This window comes from Quercus suber, unplaced genomic scaffold (genome assembly GCF_002906115.3).
Source record: "Quercus suber isolate HL8 unplaced genomic scaffold, Cork oak 2.0 scaffold_834, whole genome shotgun sequence".
NCBI classification, from domain to species: domain Eukaryota; kingdom Viridiplantae; phylum Streptophyta; class Magnoliopsida; order Fagales; family Fagaceae; genus Quercus; species Quercus suber.
Genome location: NW_027070264.1, coordinates 1 through 19,910, shown reverse-complemented (window position 1 = coordinate 19,910; position 19,910 = coordinate 1). Strand labels below are relative to the sequence as shown.

At 32.3% G+C, this 19,910-nt stretch overlaps 1 protein-coding gene across 1 annotated transcript; it reads right to left on the bottom strand.

Annotated features, from left to right (window-relative positions):
* Positions 1-17,839: 17,839 nt before the first annotated feature.
* LOC136065035 (uncharacterized) lies at positions 17,840-19,869 on the bottom strand. Its single transcript, XM_065767689.1, has 4 exons — positions 19,765-19,869; positions 19,418-19,541; positions 19,161-19,246; positions 17,840-18,366 (listed from the first exon to the last, which is right to left on the bottom strand). The coding sequence occupies exons 1-4, from the start codon at positions 19,852-19,854 to the stop codon at positions 18,145-18,147; spliced, it is 522 nt and encodes a 173-aa protein (XP_065623761.1). The 5' UTR covers positions 19,855-19,869; the 3' UTR covers positions 17,840-18,144.
* Positions 19,870-19,910: the final 41 nt, after the last annotated feature.

Here is a 19,910-nt window from a genome sequence, read left to right as displayed (position 1 = left end):
TATTTTATATAAATAATTTTTTTTTGAGAATTTAATTTATAAGTGGATAAAGTAATTAAAATCAACCGGATAGTGATCTTATTTTTTAGGTCATGGTTTTAACGAGAGTTAGAGCTGTATCTTACCAGATTGTTATTTAATTGTCTGTACTTAAACAAAGAGGTGTAGGGTAGTTTTGAACCCAAAAAAAAAAAAGGATTCCAAACAGAGTGGTCCTATTTTTTATTATTTATATTATATATATATATATTTTTTTTTTTGAGAATTTAATTTATAAGTGGACTAGCCTCATCACACGCGCTTCGCGCGTGTGATGAGTCTTTTTTTTTTTTTTGGTTAGTGGTCCTATTTTGTAGAAAAAAAAACTGTGTTTATTTATTTTTTATATATATAATTAAAAAAAAAAAAAAAAAAAAAAACACACGAGGACACCCAAATCACTCACTGAAATTTACATCTCACGACCTTACCTTCCCAAACACCAAAATCCCCTCCCACCCTTATCTCCACCATTCCTTTCTCGGCTTTCCGACTTTGCCCTCTCCTGCTACCACCACGACTCTTCCTCTAATAACTAGCGGTGGGACTCGCTCCTCAAGAGCGAATCAAGACCTTCGATTCTTTCTTTAATCCTCACCTAAACGATCTTCACAAAGACACCAGAATTGCCATCGCCAACGACGAAGAGAAACAACACGAAGAAGAAGAGCGACCCAGGCAGCGCAACCCAGGCAGCGCGACCCAAGCCATGTGACCCAGGCAGCGAGACCCAGGCATCAACCCGATGAAGTAAGGTGAGCTCTCTCTCCTCGGATTCTTTCTCCCTCTGATCTAATGGGTTTTCGGGGTTTTTTTTTTTTTTTTAATCTGGATTTTAGGTGGTTGTTTTTAAAGAACAAATCGAGTCTTTGAGCATCGATATATAAATCGAGTTTTTAAGACTCGATTTCCAGGTGGACAAAGTGCCACCTCAAACCTGATCAGAACATGACTCGATTTATAGCCCAAAATCGAGTCTCTTAGACTCGAGATGTTAGTAAAAAATATAATTTTGAAACCGTGTCTACTAATTATATTGTTTGAAAAATGAACTCAATTCCCAATGTTGGCCATTATATTGCAATCACTCTCAATTTCATTAATTAGCACAAAACCCAAATGAAAAAAAAAATAAAATAAAATCCAAATTGCCTTTTTCATTTTTCTTTTTTTTAACAAATAGTCCAAAATTAATACTAGGACAAAAAACAAAATCAACTCACTCACTCACTCTCTCTCTCTCTCCAAAAAAAATCACCGACTCACCCCACATGTCAACATGTCGTGACTGGGTGAAGCCTCGACCCCACGTATCTCAAAATTGAATTTCAATTAATTTTTAATTTTTTACTATTATTTATTTCTATTTCAAGAAGAAATGGGTATGGGTGGGTGTTGTGTTACCCTGTTCTACTACTTTTTTTTCCTCAATTATTTTCTCTCTCTATTCTTTCCTTTATACTTCGTTTAAGTTGAAATTAATAACATAACTCATACACGTGACATAAGAATTCAATCTATATCCATATCAATAGAAATAAAAACAAGAGCAAGAACAAGAAAAGGAAAGACATTTTTTGAAATTCAATTTGGATACAAATATCCTAGTTAGTTATCAACAATCTGTTGGTCACAACAATTTACCAAAACGAAACTAACTATTATCCATCATGTTTCTATGATCCATCATAAGTGCATTTCCTAGACAAAAAGTAAAGATAGAAAGGAGTGGATCTACATGTTTGTCCTTTTTTGATTCATTAACGACTTAATAAATTATCATATGATCTCAGATCTCTGCAAAAGGAATGTCCACCTCTTCAAATGCATTTACACCTATATATTGAAAAAGCTATCAAATCCTAATTTACTTTATATATATATATATATATATATATATTCATTTTGTGTACCAATCATTCAAAGGCAGCTAAAAGCTAGTTTTGTATTCCAGAAACACGCAATGTCAGAATGCTAGAGCATAGAGATCATAACTAAAATAGAACTCTATATAAATTATATTGGGCCAAAATTGAGAATTGAGCCCATTTTTTAAACAATATAATTAGTAAGCATGGTTTCAAAATTATATTTTTTACTAACATCTCGAGTCTAAAAGACTCGATTTTGGGCTATAAATTGAGTTTCAAAAACTCAATTTCCATGGTCTGATCACGTCTAATGTGGCATTTTTTCCACGTGGCGACCACTTGGAAATCGAGTCTCTAAGACTCGATTTATATTATTTAAAAAAAATAAATTAAAAAAAACTGATATTAAAAAAAAAAGAAAAAAAAAACGAGGACACCCAAACCACTCACTAAAATTTACATCTCACGACCTTACCTTTCCAAAAACCAAAATACCCTCCCGCCCTTATCTCCACCATTCCTTTCTTGGCTTTTCGACTCTGCCCTCTTTCGCTGCCACCACAACTCCTCCTCCTCTTCCTCCGATAACTAGCAGTGGGACTCGCTCCTCAAGAGCGAATCAAGACCTTCGATTCTTTCCTTAATCCTCGTCCGAAAGATCTTCATAGAGACGCTGGAATTGCCGCTGCCAACGACGAAGAGAAATGACGCGAAGAAGAAGAGCAACCTAGGCCGCGCGACCCAGGAAGCGCGACCCAGGCCATATGACCCAGGCATTAACCCGATGAAGTGAGGTGAGCTCTCTCTCCTCGAATTCTTTCTCTCTCTTATTTGATGGGTTTTTGGGGTTTTTTTTTTTAATTTGGATTTTAGGTGGTTGTTTTTAAAGAACAAATCGAGTCTTTGAGTGTAAATATATAAATCGAGTTTCTAAGACTCGATTTCCAAGTGGTAAAGTGCCACCTCAGACCCAATCAGAACATGACTCAATTTATAGCCCAAAATCGAGACTCTTAGACTCAAGATGTTAGTAAAAAATATAGTTTTGAAACTGTGTCTACTAATTATATTATTTGAAAAATGGGCTCAATTCCCAATTTTGGCCATTATATTGCAATCACTCTCAATTTCGTTAATTAGCACAAAACCCAAATGATTAAAAAAAAAAAATCCGAATTGCCTTTTTCATTTTTCTTTTTTTTTAACAGATAGTCCAAAATTAATACTAGGACAAAAAACAAAATCAACTCACTCACTCACTCTCTCTCTCTCCAAAAAAAATCATTGACTCGCCCTACACGTCAACATGTCGTGCCCGGGTGAAGCCTTGGCCCCACGTATCTCAAAATTGAATTTCAATTAATTTTTAATTCTTTACTAGTATTTATTTCTATTTCAAGAAGAAATGGGTATGGGTGGGTGTTGTGTTACCCCGTTCTACTACGTTTTTTCCCCAATTCTTTTCTCTCTCTATTCTTTCCTTTATACTTCGTTTAAGTTTAAATTAATAACATAACTCATACACGTGACATAAGAATTCAATCTATATCCATATCAATAGAAATAAAAACAAGAGCAAGAACAAGAACAGGAAAGACATTTTTGAAATTCAATTTGGATACAAATACCCTAGTTAGTTATCAACAATTTGTTGGTCAAAACAATTTATCAAAACGAAACTAACTATTATCCATCATGGTTCTATGATCCATCATAAGTGCATTTCCTTGACAACAAGTAAAGATAGAAAGGAGTGGATCTACATGTTTGTCCTTTTTTGATTCATTAACTACTCGAGAAATTATCATATGATCTCATATCTCTGTAAAAGGAATGTCCACCTCTTCAAGAAGTTCTGCGATCTCCAAGGATAGAAGAACACTTGTAGTGTGCAAAATAATTCCCCTGGTGAGTGGGAAGAGTTTATGGACATTGATTATAATTTCTGCATCTTTGACATCTTCCATCTCCAACACGATGTTGTTTGCATTTCTGAGATAAGCAACAATCGTTACGCTCCATTTTACAAAGTGAGAGACCGCAACCAGAAAATCTTCCTTGGCTACTTCATGCAATCTCACATTCAATTTTCGAGTGTGAATTTCGTGACGTTCGCTCATCCTAACCAAAGCAGTCGTCTTTATAGTGTGGTTATCGATCATTAGATTAAAATAAAAATTATAAATTGCTCATTTTCATGTTAGCAATTTATAATTTTTATTTTAGATTAAAATGCTTTTTATTTGACAAATTACCAACACAAATGCTTAATTTTCAAATTAATTCTTTAACCGTATCTGGCAGCACACCTCACCTCTTTTTCCCGCTTAAAACCTATAGCTTATGTCCTATAAATATGAGCAGTGACCACTACCCACACACAAAAGCAAAATCCATAGCCAATCAACTCAAAAAAATGGTACCTAAGAGAGTGGGAATGTTGAAAAGGAACATTCATTGAATTTTCAATGAAATCAATAAGTTGAGCGTTGATGCACCCCATGTAGTTGAAGAAGAAGATGAAGCAGTACCTATAGCGCTTCAAGCTAAGCAGATGGAGCAATATCTTCAAGAAATTCATGAAACAATTGGTAAGTTTCTTTAACATTTTTTGATTTAATTTCTTTTTTTATCTGTTGTTACTAGTTCATTTTAATTATAGTAGTTTATCTCCATTCTATAGTTATCACAACTCTCTAGAGTGATCGAATTTTTGAAGATGGAAGGCGATCTTTTAATCAAATGATCGATAACTATAATGCAAAGAAGGTTGTTCTAGTTAGGATGAGCGAACGTCACCAATCACACACTCGAAAATTGAATGTGAAATTGCATGAAGCAACCAAGGAAGATTTTCTAGTTGTAATCTCTCACTTTGTAAAAATGAGCACAACGATTGCTGCTTATCTCAGAGATGCAAACGACATTATTTTAAAGATGGAAGATGTCAAAGATGTAGAAATTATTGCAATGAAATATTTATAGTCACAATATTTTTTGTTGCAATAAAATATTTTTATTCATAAAAATATTTTATTGCAACAAACTATTGCAACGAAATTTTATTGCAATAGTCTATTACCACAGGCTTAATCGCATCAGTGGACAACGAAAAAATTTCGTTGCAATAGAGCTTTATTGCAACAAAATGAAACTTATTGCAATAAAAAATTTGTTGGGATAGTTCAGTAAAATACCTGTGAAACTTGTTCCTATTACCAAAACGAGCTTCACTCTCAATTTCTTTAATTAGCACAAAACCCAAATGATAAAAATAAATAAATAAAAAAATCCGAATTGCCTTTTTCATTTTTCTTTTTTTTTTAACAGATAGTCCAAAATTAATACTAGGACAAAAAACAAAATCAATTCACTCACTCACTCTCTCTCTCTGTCCAAAAAAAATCACTGACTCGCCCTACACGTCAACGTGTCGTGACCGGGTGAAGCCTTGACCCCACGTATCTCAAAATTGAATTTCAATTAATTTTTAATTTTTTACTAGCATTTATTTCTATTTCAAGAAGAAATGGGTATGGGTGGGTGTTGTGTTACCCTGTTCTACTACTTTTTTTTCTCAATTCTTTTCTCTCTCTATTCTTTCCTTTATACTTTGTTTAAGTTGAAATTAATAACATAACTCATACACATGACATAAGAATTCAAAGATGTCAAAGATGTAGAAATTATTGCAATGAAATATTTATAGTCACAATAATTTTTGTTGCAATAAAATATTTTTATTCATAAAAATATTTTATTGCAACAAACTATTGCAACGAAATTTTATTGCAATAGTCTATTATCACAGACTTAATCGCATCAGTGGACAACGAAAAAATTTCGTTGCAATAGAGCTTTATTGCAACAAAATGAAACTTATTGCAATAAAAAATTTGTTGGGATAGTTCAGTAAAATACCTGTGAAACTTGTTCCTATTACCAAAACGAGCTTCACTCTCAATTTCTTTAATTAGCACAAAACCCAAATGATAAAAATAAATAAATAAATGTAAATATATAAATCGAGTTTCTAAGACTCGATTTCCAAGTGGTAAAGTGCCACCTCAGACCCAATCAGAACATGACTCAATTTATAGCCCAAAATCGAGACTCTTAGACTCAAGATGTTAGTAAAAAATATAGTTTTGAAACTGTGTCTACTAATTATATTATTTGAAAAATGGGCTCAATTCCCAATTTTGGCCATTATATTGCAATCACTCTCAATTTCGTTAATTAGCACAAAACCCAAATGATTAAAAAAAAAAAATCCGAATTGCCTTTTTCATTTTTCTTTTTTTTTAACAGATAGTCCAAAATTAATACTAGGACAAAAAACAAAATCAACTCACTCACTCACTCTCTCTCTCTCCAAAAAAAATCATTGACTCGCCCTACACGTCAACATGTCGTGCCCGGGTGAAGCCTTGGCCCCACGTATCTCAAAATTGAATTTCAATTAATTTTTAATTCTTTACTAGTATTTATTTCTATTTCAAGAAGAAATGGGTATGGGTGGGTGTTGTGTTACCCCGTTCTACTACGTTTTTTCCCCAATTCTTTTCTCTCTCTATTCTTTCCTTTATACTTCGTTTAAGTTTAAATTAATAACATAACTCATACACGTGACATAAGAATTCAATCTATATCCATATCAATAGAAATAAAAACAAGAGCAAGAACAAGAACAGGAAAGACATTTTTGAAATTCAATTTGGATACAAATACCCTAGTTAGTTATCAACAATTTGTTGGTCAAAACAATTTATCAAAACGAAACTAACTATTATCCATCATGGTTCTATGATCCATCATAAGTGCATTTCCTTGACAACAAGTAAAGATAGAAAGGAGTGGATCTACATGTTTGTCCTTTTTTGATTCATTAACTACTCGAGAAATTATCATATGATCTCATATCTCTGTAAAAGGAATGTCCACCTCTTCAAGAAGTTCTGCGATCTCCAAGGATAGAAGAACACTTGTAGTGTGCAAAATAATTCCCCTGGTGAGTGGGAAGAGTTTATGGACATTGATTATAATTTCTGCATCTTTGACATCTTCCATCTCCAACACGATGTTGTTTGCATTTCTGAGATAAGCAACAATCGTTACGCTCCATTTTACAAAGTGAGAGACCGCAACCAGAAAATCTTCCTTGGCTACTTCATGCAATCTCACATTCAATTTTCGAGTGTGAATTTCGTGACGTTCGCTCATCCTAACCAAAGCAGTCGTCTTTATAGTGTGGTTATCGATCATTAGATTAAAATAAAAATTATAAATTGCTCATTTTCATGTTAGCAATTTATAATTTTTATTTTAGATTAAAATGCTTTTTATTTGACAAATTACCAACACAAATGCTTAATTTTCAAATTAATTCTTTAACCGTATCTGGCAGCACACCTCACCTCTTTTTCCCGCTTAAAACCTATAGCTTATGTCCTATAAATATGAGCAGTGACCACTACCCACACACAAAAGCAAAATCCATAGCCAATCAACTCAAAAAAATGGTACCTAAGAGAGTGGGAATGTTGAAAAGGAACATTCATTGAATTTTCAATGAAATCAATAAGTTGAGCGTTGATGCACCCCATGTAGTTGAAGAAGAAGATGAAGCAGTACCTATAGCGCTTCAAGCTAAGCAGATGGAGCAATATCTTCAAGAAATTCATGAAACAATTGGTAAGTTTCTTTAACATTTTTTGATTTAATTTCTTTTTTTATCTGTTGTTACTAGTTCATTTTAATTATAGTAGTTTATCTCCATTCTATAGTTATCACAACTCTCTAGAGTGATCGAATTTTTGAAGATGGAAGGCGATCTTTTAATCAAATGATCGATAACTATAATGCAAAGAAGGTTGTTCTAGTTAGGATGAGCGAACGTCACCAATCACACACTCGAAAATTGAATGTGAAATTGCATGAAGCAACCAAGGAAGATTTTCTAGTTGTAATCTCTCACTTTGTAAAAATGAGCACAACGATTGCTGCTTATCTCAGAGATGCAAACGACATTATTTTAAAGATGGAAGATGTCAAAGATGTAGAAATTATTGCAATGAAATATTTATAGTCACAATATTTTTTGTTGCAATAAAATATTTTTATTCATAAAAATATTTTATTGCAACAAACTATTGCAACGAAATTTTATTGCAATAGTCTATTACCACAGGCTTAATCGCATCAGTGGACAACGAAAAAATTTCGTTGCAATAGAGCTTTATTGCAACAAAATGAAACTTATTGCAATAAAAAATTTGTTGGGATAGTTCAGTAAAATACCTGTGAAACTTGTTCCTATTACCAAAACGAGCTTCACTCTCAATTTCTTTAATTAGCACAAAACCCAAATGATAAAAATAAATAAATAAAAAAATCCGAATTGCCTTTTTCATTTTTCTTTTTTTTTTAACAGATAGTCCAAAATTAATACTAGGACAAAAAACAAAATCAATTCACTCACTCACTCTCTCTCTCTGTCCAAAAAAAATCACTGACTCGCCCTACACGTCAACGTGTCGTGACCGGGTGAAGCCTTGACCCCACGTATCTCAAAATTGAATTTCAATTAATTTTTAATTTTTTACTAGCATTTATTTCTATTTCAAGAAGAAATGGGTATGGGTGGGTGTTGTGTTACCCTGTTCTACTACTTTTTTTTCTCAATTCTTTTCTCTCTCTATTCTTTCCTTTATACTTTGTTTAAGTTGAAATTAATAACATAACTCATACACATGACATAAGAATTCAAAGATGTCAAAGATGTAGAAATTATTGCAATGAAATATTTATAGTCACAATAATTTTTGTTGCAATAAAATATTTTTATTCATAAAAATATTTTATTGCAACAAACTATTGCAACGAAATTTTATTGCAATAGTCTATTATCACAGACTTAATCGCATCAGTGGACAACGAAAAAATTTCGTTGCAATAGAGCTTTATTGCAACAAAATGAAACTTATTGCAATAAAAAATTTGTTGGGATAGTTCAGTAAAATACCTGTGAAACTTGTTCCTATTACCAAAACGAGCTTCACTCTCAATTTCTTTAATTAGCACAAAACCCAAATGATAAAAATAAATAAATAAATAATTCTGAATTGCCTTTTTCATTTTTCTTTTTTTTTTAACAGATAGTCCAAAATTAATACTAGGACAAAAAACAAAATCAATTCACTCACTCACTCTCTCTCTCTCTATCCAAAAAAAATCACTGACTCGCCCTACACGTCAGCGTGTCGTGACCGGGTGAAGCCTTGACCCCACGTATCTCAAAATTGAATTTCAATTAATTTTTAATTTTTTACTAGTATTTATTTCTATTTCAAGAAGAAATGGGTATGGGTGGGTGTTGTGTTACCCTGTTCTACTACTTTTTTTCCTCAATTCTTTTCTCTCTGTATTCTTTCCTTTATACTTTGTTTAAGTTGAAATTAATAACATAACTCATACACATGACATAAGAATTCAAAGATGTCAAAGATGTAAAAATTATTGCAATGAAATATTTATAGTCACAATAATTTTTGTTGCAATAAAATATTTTTATTCATAAAAATATTTTATTGCAACAAACTATTGCAACGAAATTTTATTGCAATAGTCTATTACCATAGACTTAATCGCATCAGTGGACAACGAAAAAATTTCGTTGCAATAGAGCTTTATTGCAACAAAATGAAACTTATTGCAATAAAAAATTTGTTGGGATAGTTCAGTAAAATACCTGTGAAACTTGTTCCTATTACCAAAACGAGCTTCACTCTCAATTTCTTTAATTAGCACAAAACCCAAATGATAAAAATAAATAAATAAATAAATCCGAATTGCCTTTTTCATTTTTTTTTTTTTAACAAATAGTCCAAAATAAATAGTAGGACAAAAAACAAAATCAATTCACTCACTCACTCTCTCTCTCTGTCCAAAAAAAATCACTGACTCGCCCTACACGTCAACGTGTCGTGACCGGGTGAAGCCTTGACCCCACATATCTCAAAATTGAATTTCAATTAATTTTTAATTTTTTACTAGTATTTATTTCTATTTCAAGAAGAAATGGGTATGGGTGGGTGTTGTGTTACCCTGTTCTACTACTTTTTTTCCTCAATTCTTTTCTCTCTCTATTCTTTCCTTTATACTTTGTTTAAGTTGAAATTAATAACATAACTCATACACATGACATAAGAATTCAATCTATATCCATATCAATAGAAATAAAAACAAGAGTAAGAACAAGAACAAGAAGAAGAACAGGAAAGACATTTTTTGAAATTCAATTTGGATACAAATATCCTAGTTAGTTATCAACAATCTATTGGTCACAACAATTTACCCAAACAAAACTAACTATTATCCATCATGGTTCTATGATCCATCATAAGTGCATTTCCTTGACAAAAAGTAAAGATAGAAAGGAGTGGATCTACATGTTTGTCCTTTTTTGATTCATTAACTACTCGAGAAATTATCATATGATCTCAGATCTCTGCAAAAGGAATGTCCACCTCTTCAAGAAATTTTGCAATCTCCAAGGATAGAAGAACACTTGTAGTGTGCAAAATAATTCCCCTGGTGAGTGGGAAGAGTTTATGGACATTGATTATAATTTCTGCATCTTTGACATCTTCCATCTCCAACACGATGTCGTTTGCATTTCTAAGATAAGCAGCAATCGTTGCGCTCCATTTTACAAAGTGAGAGACCGCAACTAGAAAATCTTCCTTGGCTACTTCATGCAATCTCACATTCAATTTTCGAGTGTGAATTTCATGACGTTCGCTCATCCTAACCAGAGTAGTCGTCTTTGCAGTGTGGTTATCGATCATTAGATTAAAATAAAAATTATAAATTGCTCATTTACATGTTAGCAATTTATAATTTTTATTTTAGATTAAAATGCCTTTTATTTGACAAATTACCAAATACAAATGCTTGATTTTCAAATTAATTCTTTAACCGTATCTGGCAGCACACCTCACCTCTTTTTCCCGCTTAAAACCTATAGCTCATGTCCTATAAATATGAGCAGTGGCCACTACCCGCACACAAATGCAAAATCCGTAGCCAAACAACTCAAAAAAATGGTACCTAAGAGAGTGGGAATGTTGAAAAGGAACATTCATTGAATTTTCAATGAAATCAATAAGTTGAGCGTTGATGCACCCCATGCAGTTGAAGAAGAAGATGAAGCAGTACCTATAGCGCTTCATTCTCGCATTGGTAAGTTTTATAGTTTTCTTTTTTTCTCATTTTTTATTTACTGAATTGTTTTTCTTTTTAAATTTTTAGCTCAATGTCCACTAGGAGACAATACTGAGCAGATGGAGCAATACCTTCAAGAAATTCATGAAACAATTGGTAAGTTTCTTTAACATTTTTTGATTTAATTTCTTTTTTTATTTGTTGTTACTAGTTCATTTTAATTATAGTAGTTTATCTCCATTCTATAGTTATCACAACTCTCTGGAGTGATCGAATTTTTTAAGATGGAATGCGATCTTTTAATCAAATGATCGATAACTATAATGCAAAGAGGGCTGTTCTAGTTAGGATGAGCAAACGTCACGAATCACACACTCGAAAATTGAATGTGAAATTGCATGAAGCAACCAAGGAAGATTTTCTGGTTGCAATCTCTCACTTTGTACAAAGGAGCGCAACGATTGTTGCTTATCTCAGAGATGCAAACAACATTATTTTGGAGATGGAAGATGTCAAAGATGAAGAAATTATTGCAATGAAATATTTATAGTCACAATATTTTTTGTTGCAATAAAATATTTTTATTCATAAAAATATTTTATTGCCACAAACTATTGCAATAAAATTTTATTGCAATAGTCTATTACCACAGACTTAATCGCATTAGTGGACAACGAAAAAATTTCGTTGCAATAGAGCTTTATTGCAAAAAAATGAAACTTATTGCAATAAAAAATTTGTTGGGATAGTTCAGTAAAATACCTGTGAAAATTATTCCTATTACCAAAATGAGCTTCAAGTGGTGCTTCAACTCCAATGGCTGCTTCATCTCCTAACAAGAAGAGTCGTCTTTTGCATCGTAGTTATTAATCACTTGATTAAAAAGTTGTCTTCCATCTTCAAAAATTTCATCACTCCAGCAAATAGTAACAACTAGAGAATGGAGAAAAAAAAAGATTATAAAATAAATTAACTACTATAATTAAATGAACTACTTGTTACAACTAATAAAAAAAGAAATTAAATCATTTATAGGCCATGGGCTATACGTTTTAAGCGGGAAAAGAGAGATGAGGTGTGCCAAATACGGTTAAAGCATTTGAAAATCAAGCATTTGAAAATGAAGTATAAACAAGCATAAAAAAAACTATTGCAGTAATCTATTGCAACAAAAATTTTGTTGCAATACGTTTCCAGAGGTACTTTATTGCAACAAAAATTACTATTGCAGTAACCTATCATAACAAAAAATTTGTTGCATTAAATTATAGCAACAATTTTTTTTTTTTTTGCAATAAAGTATTTTTAATAATAATAATAAAAATCTTTTATTGCAACAAACTAATTGCAACAAAACTCTATTGCAACGAAATTTTTGTTGCAATATTCTATTGCCACAGACTTTATGGGCAACAAAAAAAATTTGTTGCAATAGAGGTTTATTGCAACAAAATGAAACTTATTGCAACAAAAAATTTCGTTGCTATAAACACTATTTTCTTGTAGTGTGGAGATAACGAAAAGTTAGAAAATAAATGAATTACTTGTAAGTTTTAAAAGAATAAGAAATTAAATCAATCTCTTTGAACAGATCAAAACTCGGAGCATACCACTTAATTTTCATGGGTGGGAAAAGTTTGTGCACATTGATTATGAGGTTTGCATCAATGACATCTATCATCTCCAAAATTATTTGGTTTGGTTCTCTAGGATAAGAAGCTATTATAGCACACCATCTAACAAATTGAGAGACTGAAACAAGAAATTCATCTTTTGCATCTTCATGCATCCTCTCATTCATTTTTTGGATGTTTGCTGGGCAACGTCAACTCATCCTTGCTAGAAATGCAATCTTTGTATCATAATGATCAATGAATTGATTCAACAATGCTCTTCCATTTGCAAAACACTCACCATCCCAAGGAGTAGTAACAACTGGAGAATTTTCCTCGTAATGCGGGGTAGGCCAAGGATAGGGTAAGACTAAACCATGTTTGCACAAAGACCCCATCCTTTGGACGCGCCCTACCCCATTACCATCCCTACTTGCAAGTTTTTTGAATGCTTTCAAATAACTTTTCAAGGGTCGAGGGTCTCTTTGTAATTTTTTAAAAGTTGGAGGGCTTTCTTGCAATTTTAGAAATATTTTTGGCCAAATTGGAATTTTGGGAATTTTTGGGTCAAAATGCAATTTTGGGGAAAATGTGGGATCAAAAATATCAAAGCAAAAGGCACTCAAGCATAGCATCTGAGAGAATTATTATTGGTGATGCTAAAAAGCCATATGGCTATTTTTAGCACCACCAATTACAAACTAAGGCTGCATTGGTGGAGCTAAAACAAAAAATTTTGGCTTCTCAGCTACAGTGCATGACCAAAAATGGTTGTGCACTGTAGCTCAAAGGTAAAAAATAAAATAATAAAATAAAATAAAAAATAATAATTATGTTGCGTTCACATTGGTCAAAATATTTTAATACTTTCTTTTCTTTTCTTTTTTCTCCTCCTTTCTTATTTCTACTTGTTGCTTCTCTTTCCTCACTCTTCACTTCTCCACTCTTTCTATCCTACACTTATATTTTTTCTCTTCCTCCACCTCACCTCATTCTCCAATCTCGTCAATCTCTCTTCTCCCTTTCATTTTTTTTTCCTCCACTCAACCATTCCAGATCTTTTCTCTTTCAAACATCCCTATCTAAACTCAATCACAATCAAAACACAAACTCAAATCACAATCTTAAAAATAATCAAATCAAAACGATAAAAAAAAATTGAAAAAAAAAAGACAACAAAACTAATCCATTTAAGCTATGGTAGGGGGAGGGCAAGCGACGGTGGAGCGAACGTGGCGCAATTCGTGAACGTTGATTTAAAAGGCTAACTCTCTCTAGCCTTTGTTATCCGCCGATCTCTATGTGTGTATGAGAGAGAGAGAGAGAGAGAGAGAGAGAGAGAGAATAATGAAAATGAAGATAGAGTGAAGAGGAAGTATACGTGTGTGGAGGAGAAAAAAGAGGAAAAAAGAAAAGAAAGAAATGTGTATGGATGAAAACAAATAAAGAGATAAAGGGAAAAATCAAATAAAGAATAATAAGAAATTAAAATCAAGAAATACTACCACAATATTTTCACAATAAATCTTAAATAGTAGGTTATTACTAGCTAATATTGGTGAGAAAAAAATAATTTCAATAGTGTGTTCAAATTATTTGCTATTATGTGACGGTTGCGGTGGCAGTGGAGGTGGTGGCAGTTGCGATGGCAGTGGTGGTGGCGGTTGTGATTGTTGTTTACTATAGTGAATATAGTATTGTATTGTGTTGTTTATATTATTTTATCATGTTGAAAGCTAAAATAAAACCACTGATATTGAATGTTTTGTAAAGTGAGAAGGTAAAATAGATAAAGTAACTATTTGTAGTGCCAAATTGCTAAATTTATTGCTCCAACAACGTGGATGCTCTTAATCATCAAAAGGCAAACACAAAGCTACAAGTATAAACATCAAACAAGTTTCCAAGCAATTATCTTAAACAAAGGCAAGAAAAAATATGGATTTAAAGATGATTAAAAGATCTTGGAAGTTGTTTAGGTGCTTTCAAACAACTTTCCAAAGAGTTAAGGGGCCTCTTTGTAATTGTTGAAAAGTTGGTCGGCTTTTTTGCAATTTTAGAAGGATTTGGGGTCCAAAATAAATTTATGGGTCAAAATGCAATTTTGGGAAAAATTCAGGTCAAAATATGAATATCAAAAAGTGTTTGGTCAAAATGAAATTTTGGGAAAATTTTGAGGTCAAAATATGAATGTAGGAAATTTTAAGTTAAAATGCAAACATGACAAGTTTATGGACCAAAAGTCAAATATGACAAAGCATGATGGCATAATGCAAATATGAGAAAGTAAGGACTAACATGTAAAAATGGACAATATTATTATTATTATTATTATTATTATTATTATTGAGAACTAAAAATGGACAATATGATGGCATGCTAGTGGACCCTTTTTATTTTAAGTGTGTGGGCCGACAGTTTGTTTAAAAGGGAGGTGGGTTTAAATCTGAAGTATAAGGGTTTAGTGTGTGTGTTTGGCAAAAATTATTTTTGTCAATTTATTTTATTATTTAACTTATTTTTTGTATTATTTATGGACCCTACTACACTTTTGATACTATTCATAAGTCCCACCATACTATTTCAGCTAACTTTTACCTCTATCTATAGTACTTTCAGCAAAAAGTTTTTAGTTTCAGCAAAATAAGTAGATTCTAAACAGACTCTTAAGCTAAGCATTGAAAGGGATTGGACTTTATTTTAAAAAGCGATAGTGCTGTTATCAGTAAAAAAAATAAAAAAATGAGTGTTGGAAACTTATTTAGAAGAGAAATATTACATACACAATATTTTCACTACATTTTCACAACAAATTATAGGTGATTTGTTGTTATTAGTTCTAATTTGAACCTATCATTGAAATTATTTTTCTATCTCACCAATAACAACTTGTAACAACTTGCCACATAAAATTTATTATAAAAATATTGTGAAAATATTATGTACATATCATTTCTCTGTTTTGAATGTGGACTGAACAAAAAAGTTTCAGATCATTTTATCAAAAAAAAACAAAAACAAAAAAGGTTTCAGATTTTTATTCCAAGGGACTGAGGGCCTAAGGGCCTAAGGGCTCTCTAGTTTACGTGCGAATGGGCCTAATGGATTTTGGTCCGGGACCAAAGCTGACTACAACTTGGATCTGGGCTTAAGGGACCGAGTCGGACCTCACACAATGGATCAGGCTCAACCCAGCCCAACCCACTTATTTTCCCTGAAACTAGAAGCTTCCAGCCTCCATCTCTGTCGCCTCTCTTCTGCGCGTGTGATCAGAGCTTGCTGTGTATGCAGAGCTTTTGAGAACGTGAATCTTATGAATTCTCTTGAAACTTATAATCCTCAAACACCAAGCTTGAAAAATGAAGTTGAGCAACACTCATCTAATCAGGAAAAAGGAGATTATAGCACAATGCTTGTAAAATGGAAAAGCACCTGATGTTTTCAACAACAGAGCCAAAATTTTATCTTTGAGGATTCAAATAATAAATAATTTTTTCTTTGTATATATCAATTATATTCCTATTATGTATAATAGTTTCAGATGGTAATGTAAATGCAATTCAATATATTAATTAAATATTTTATAGCTCAATGTGTGCGAAAAATATGTATTTATTAAAATCAAGAAAAAAATTTGAAAAAAAGAATGAGTCAATAGTTTTTAATTTTCCTATAGACCTCTATTTTCAAAATAAATTAGATAAACAATCACTCAAATTTCAATAAAAGTCTAATAAGAAACAACCAATTTGCAATAAAAAAATCTAAATATTATTATATATGTAATAATATTTAGATTTTTGTATTGCAAATTGGTTGTTTACAGCAAATTACTTTTTTGTCTACCTATAACAATGAATAACAATTTTTCACTTAGGATTTGTTGTGAAAGTAAAAATTTGTTGCAAAAATGTTGTAAAAATAACATTATAGAATATTTATCCATGATTTGAGGGGCCAAAAGCATATCTAATCCTTGTAAATTGTTAAATTAGTCGGAGTAATTCACATATTAATATTATCTACTAATTGTTTTTCAAATATTTTGGGGGCCAAGGCCCCCTTCAGCCCCAATGTGGCTCCGTCACTAGGAGTTTTGTGTGATAGTAAAATGCCTATTAAGTTAAAAAGGAAAATTTGATAAGACTAAATGCTTGAGATGATTTGGCCATGTTCAAGGAGAAAGATTAATGCATTGTAAGAAAGAGTGACCAAGTTAAGGGGGAAAAAGTGTAGAGGGCCAAAAATTACATTAGTAGAATTAATAAAAAAAAAGACATATCATTTAAAGAAGTAATAGAGAGAATGATTTCAAATAAAATAAAATAGAGGAAAGAATATATGTGGCTAATCCTAGCTAATCTGTTGAGGATCAATAACCAACCCTAAATTTTGGGACCAAGTTTTTGTTTTTATTGTATGAATTTTTGGTAACAACTGGTTCTTCTAAATTGAAAAGTTGTGGAGTTGGTTATCCTTAAGTATTTTTTCTCTTAAAAATTTCTTTCTAAAGTTTTCCATTTCATCATCAGAAAGTTCTTGTGGGGTTGGTTACCTTGAGTATTTATTCTCTTAAAGAGTTTTTCTAAAGTTTTCCACTTCATCGTCAGTATTCGTATATTCTTTTTAATTTTTATTTTTATTGCTTTGTATGTTCTTTTTAACTTTTATTTTTATTGCTTTGGATTGTGGTGATTATTACTGTGGTTGTGTCCTTTGTTAAACTGCTAATTTTGGGTATAAATAACAATTAATCCATTACCTTGCTTTGCTGGGGTCAATCTCTCACATATGTTAAAAGCTTATTTGTATTTCTAATATCATTTCGTATCCCAATATTTGCATTAAGTTTATCCAGCATGCCTGTTAATATTGTATATGTAGCTTTAATTTGAAATTAGAATCCAGTAAGTTTTGGCTGTGTGCGCACTTGCATATGATTATGGCACAATTGTACTAGAAGGTAGCTCAAATTTTTTATCAATATAATACCACATCATTCCTATCAAAATTCAATAAATAAGAAATATATGTGTAAAAATAACCAAGTAACAATCATCAAAATAGATTCATGCAAAAAGACACGAAAACTCAATAAAGAAACTCCAAAATCAACCTTTTTGACACTGCTATTTTAATATTTGGGGATACTCTTGTACTGTTGACACAATGACAGACGAAGGATGATAACTGGGGAGAAATAAATGAAACTATGAGGCTGGCAGGTGGCAGGTGGCAGCTGAGCTAATTTTACAAATAAAGGGGAAAAAAAGGAAGAAAGGCTCTAGTTCTCTGTCTTTCTTTATCAATATCCACTAACGTGTAAAAAAATACAAAATTACAATTCTAACCTACAAAAGACAAGCCAAAAATTGCAAGCACCGGTTGGACCTAATTTAGCTCAATTTGTGAGAGATTTTAATGTAATTTAAAAGCCTTTTTAAAGCCTTGCCACTGTCAATGGCTTCTCTGGCTCTATCTAGGGCCGCGGATATGTCCTCTGCACCATCACATCCCAGCAAGTGATCTACTATTCCGGCATTTAAGACGATCCGATCATAAGCAGGCCCTTTTTCACCATGAAGAGCTGCTAGACCCAATTCTATATTCTTTGAGACCTGTACTTGCAGAAAATATAATTACTTGTCATAAAAAGTTAAAAATGCCGAAGGTAGCAAATGAATTTAAGTAGAACTACAAAAATGGATTCAACGCTAACTAGGTTACAACTGCACGATATCAAAGCCAGAAATTTTTCTCGCACAGGTTGCAGGAAAAATTGCTAATACTTGTGTGAGTAGTATATGTATCAACTATCAAGTATGCCTTTTAATATGACGTGTGTTATTGTTTTATATAGTAAAAGTTATATCAAAATAATTTTTCCAATGCTCAAAACATATATTTTCTTTCATAAATTAGCTTTTACTTACAAATTTGTGCTTTTGTGCTCTACGTTCTTTAATTATTCTAAAATCATTTGTAAATGATTCTATACCAAATTTCCTGGCAATCTCTCCTTCTACAAACATAGTTAAACACTCAAAAATCCATTTTTCATGTTGTTTTGAAGTTTTGTTTTAAAAATCTTAATGGCTGAAATTCGTGGTCACAATCTAAGATCACGTTAGAAGGAGGCAATATAATCTTTTGGTAATAGGAGGGAGGAATTTTAAAAATCATGGGCCTCCCCTCCCCACTCCCTCTGCCTTTAGTGCCACTGCAACTGATATCCTTTTCCTTGACTGCCCAAATGACAACTTCATGGAAATACTTAGGAGGTAGAACACAACATTTAAATAATTTATTATCAGTAATGTGGCTGCCAACTGCCGATTGTGTTTTCATCAAAAGAAAGGTCAGATGATAATCCATGCAGAAAAGAGAATAGAAGAGAACTCAGAAACTCTACCGATCTATCAGTTCTTGGAGTATTAGTAGGTTCAAAACCATAGTCCATGGCATTGACCTCAAGATTGAAATTCTGACGTGATACACCTGCAACAGTAAATTGTAAGGTTGCAGTATTAATGATAAAAGAATGGTGCCAGAATCTCAATCAACTGAACTGATCGACAAAAGTGAAGTACATACTCTCAACTAAATACATAGATAAATACGTGAATACAAGGGAACACAATGAAGATAAGGTAGCAAAATGATACAAACCATCAACTTCGAAAGCAGACACCATACTTAGTGAACGGAAACCTGAGCAGTAGTTTACAGGAAATCCTTTTGAAATGCTAGCTGACCGCAATCTTGTTGTCATCGAGAGGGCCCCTTCCTCACCCTACATTAACAGCATAATCAGATTATATCAAGTGGTTAGCTTGGAATACCTTGTGGATACTTGAATTACTGAATGACAATATACCAGACCATCTTGACATTAAATGAGAGCAAGCAAACCCCTTGTTCTTAATAAGCAGATCCCCTTTCAATGCAAAGTTGTTGAAAGTTAAATTTATAAAAATCCAACATAGCAATAGAATTTATAAAAGCAAAGTTCTGACCTTCACTACCAAGCCAGAATGAACACCTCTTCTCTTCATAAGCATCAACAGTGGTTCCTCATAACCATCATGATAAAATCCAGCAACCATTGCTTCCTTCCCTCGAGCCTGTTCAGAAAATGAAACTTTTTACATTCTGGACAACC

Coding starts and splice junctions, on each gene's coding strand:
- LOC136065035 (XM_065767689.1), bottom strand. CDS start 19,854: ATGGTTGCTGGATTTTATCATGATGGTTATGAGGAACCACTGTTGATG. Junction 19,247..19,417: donor GTCTGCTTTCGAAGTTGATG/GTTTGTATCATT, acceptor TTACTGTTGCAG/GTGTATCACGTCAGAATTTC. Junction 18,367..19,160: donor CTCCAAGAACTGATAGATCG/GTAGAGTTTCTG, acceptor CTGCAAGTACAG/GTCTCAAAGAATATAGAATT.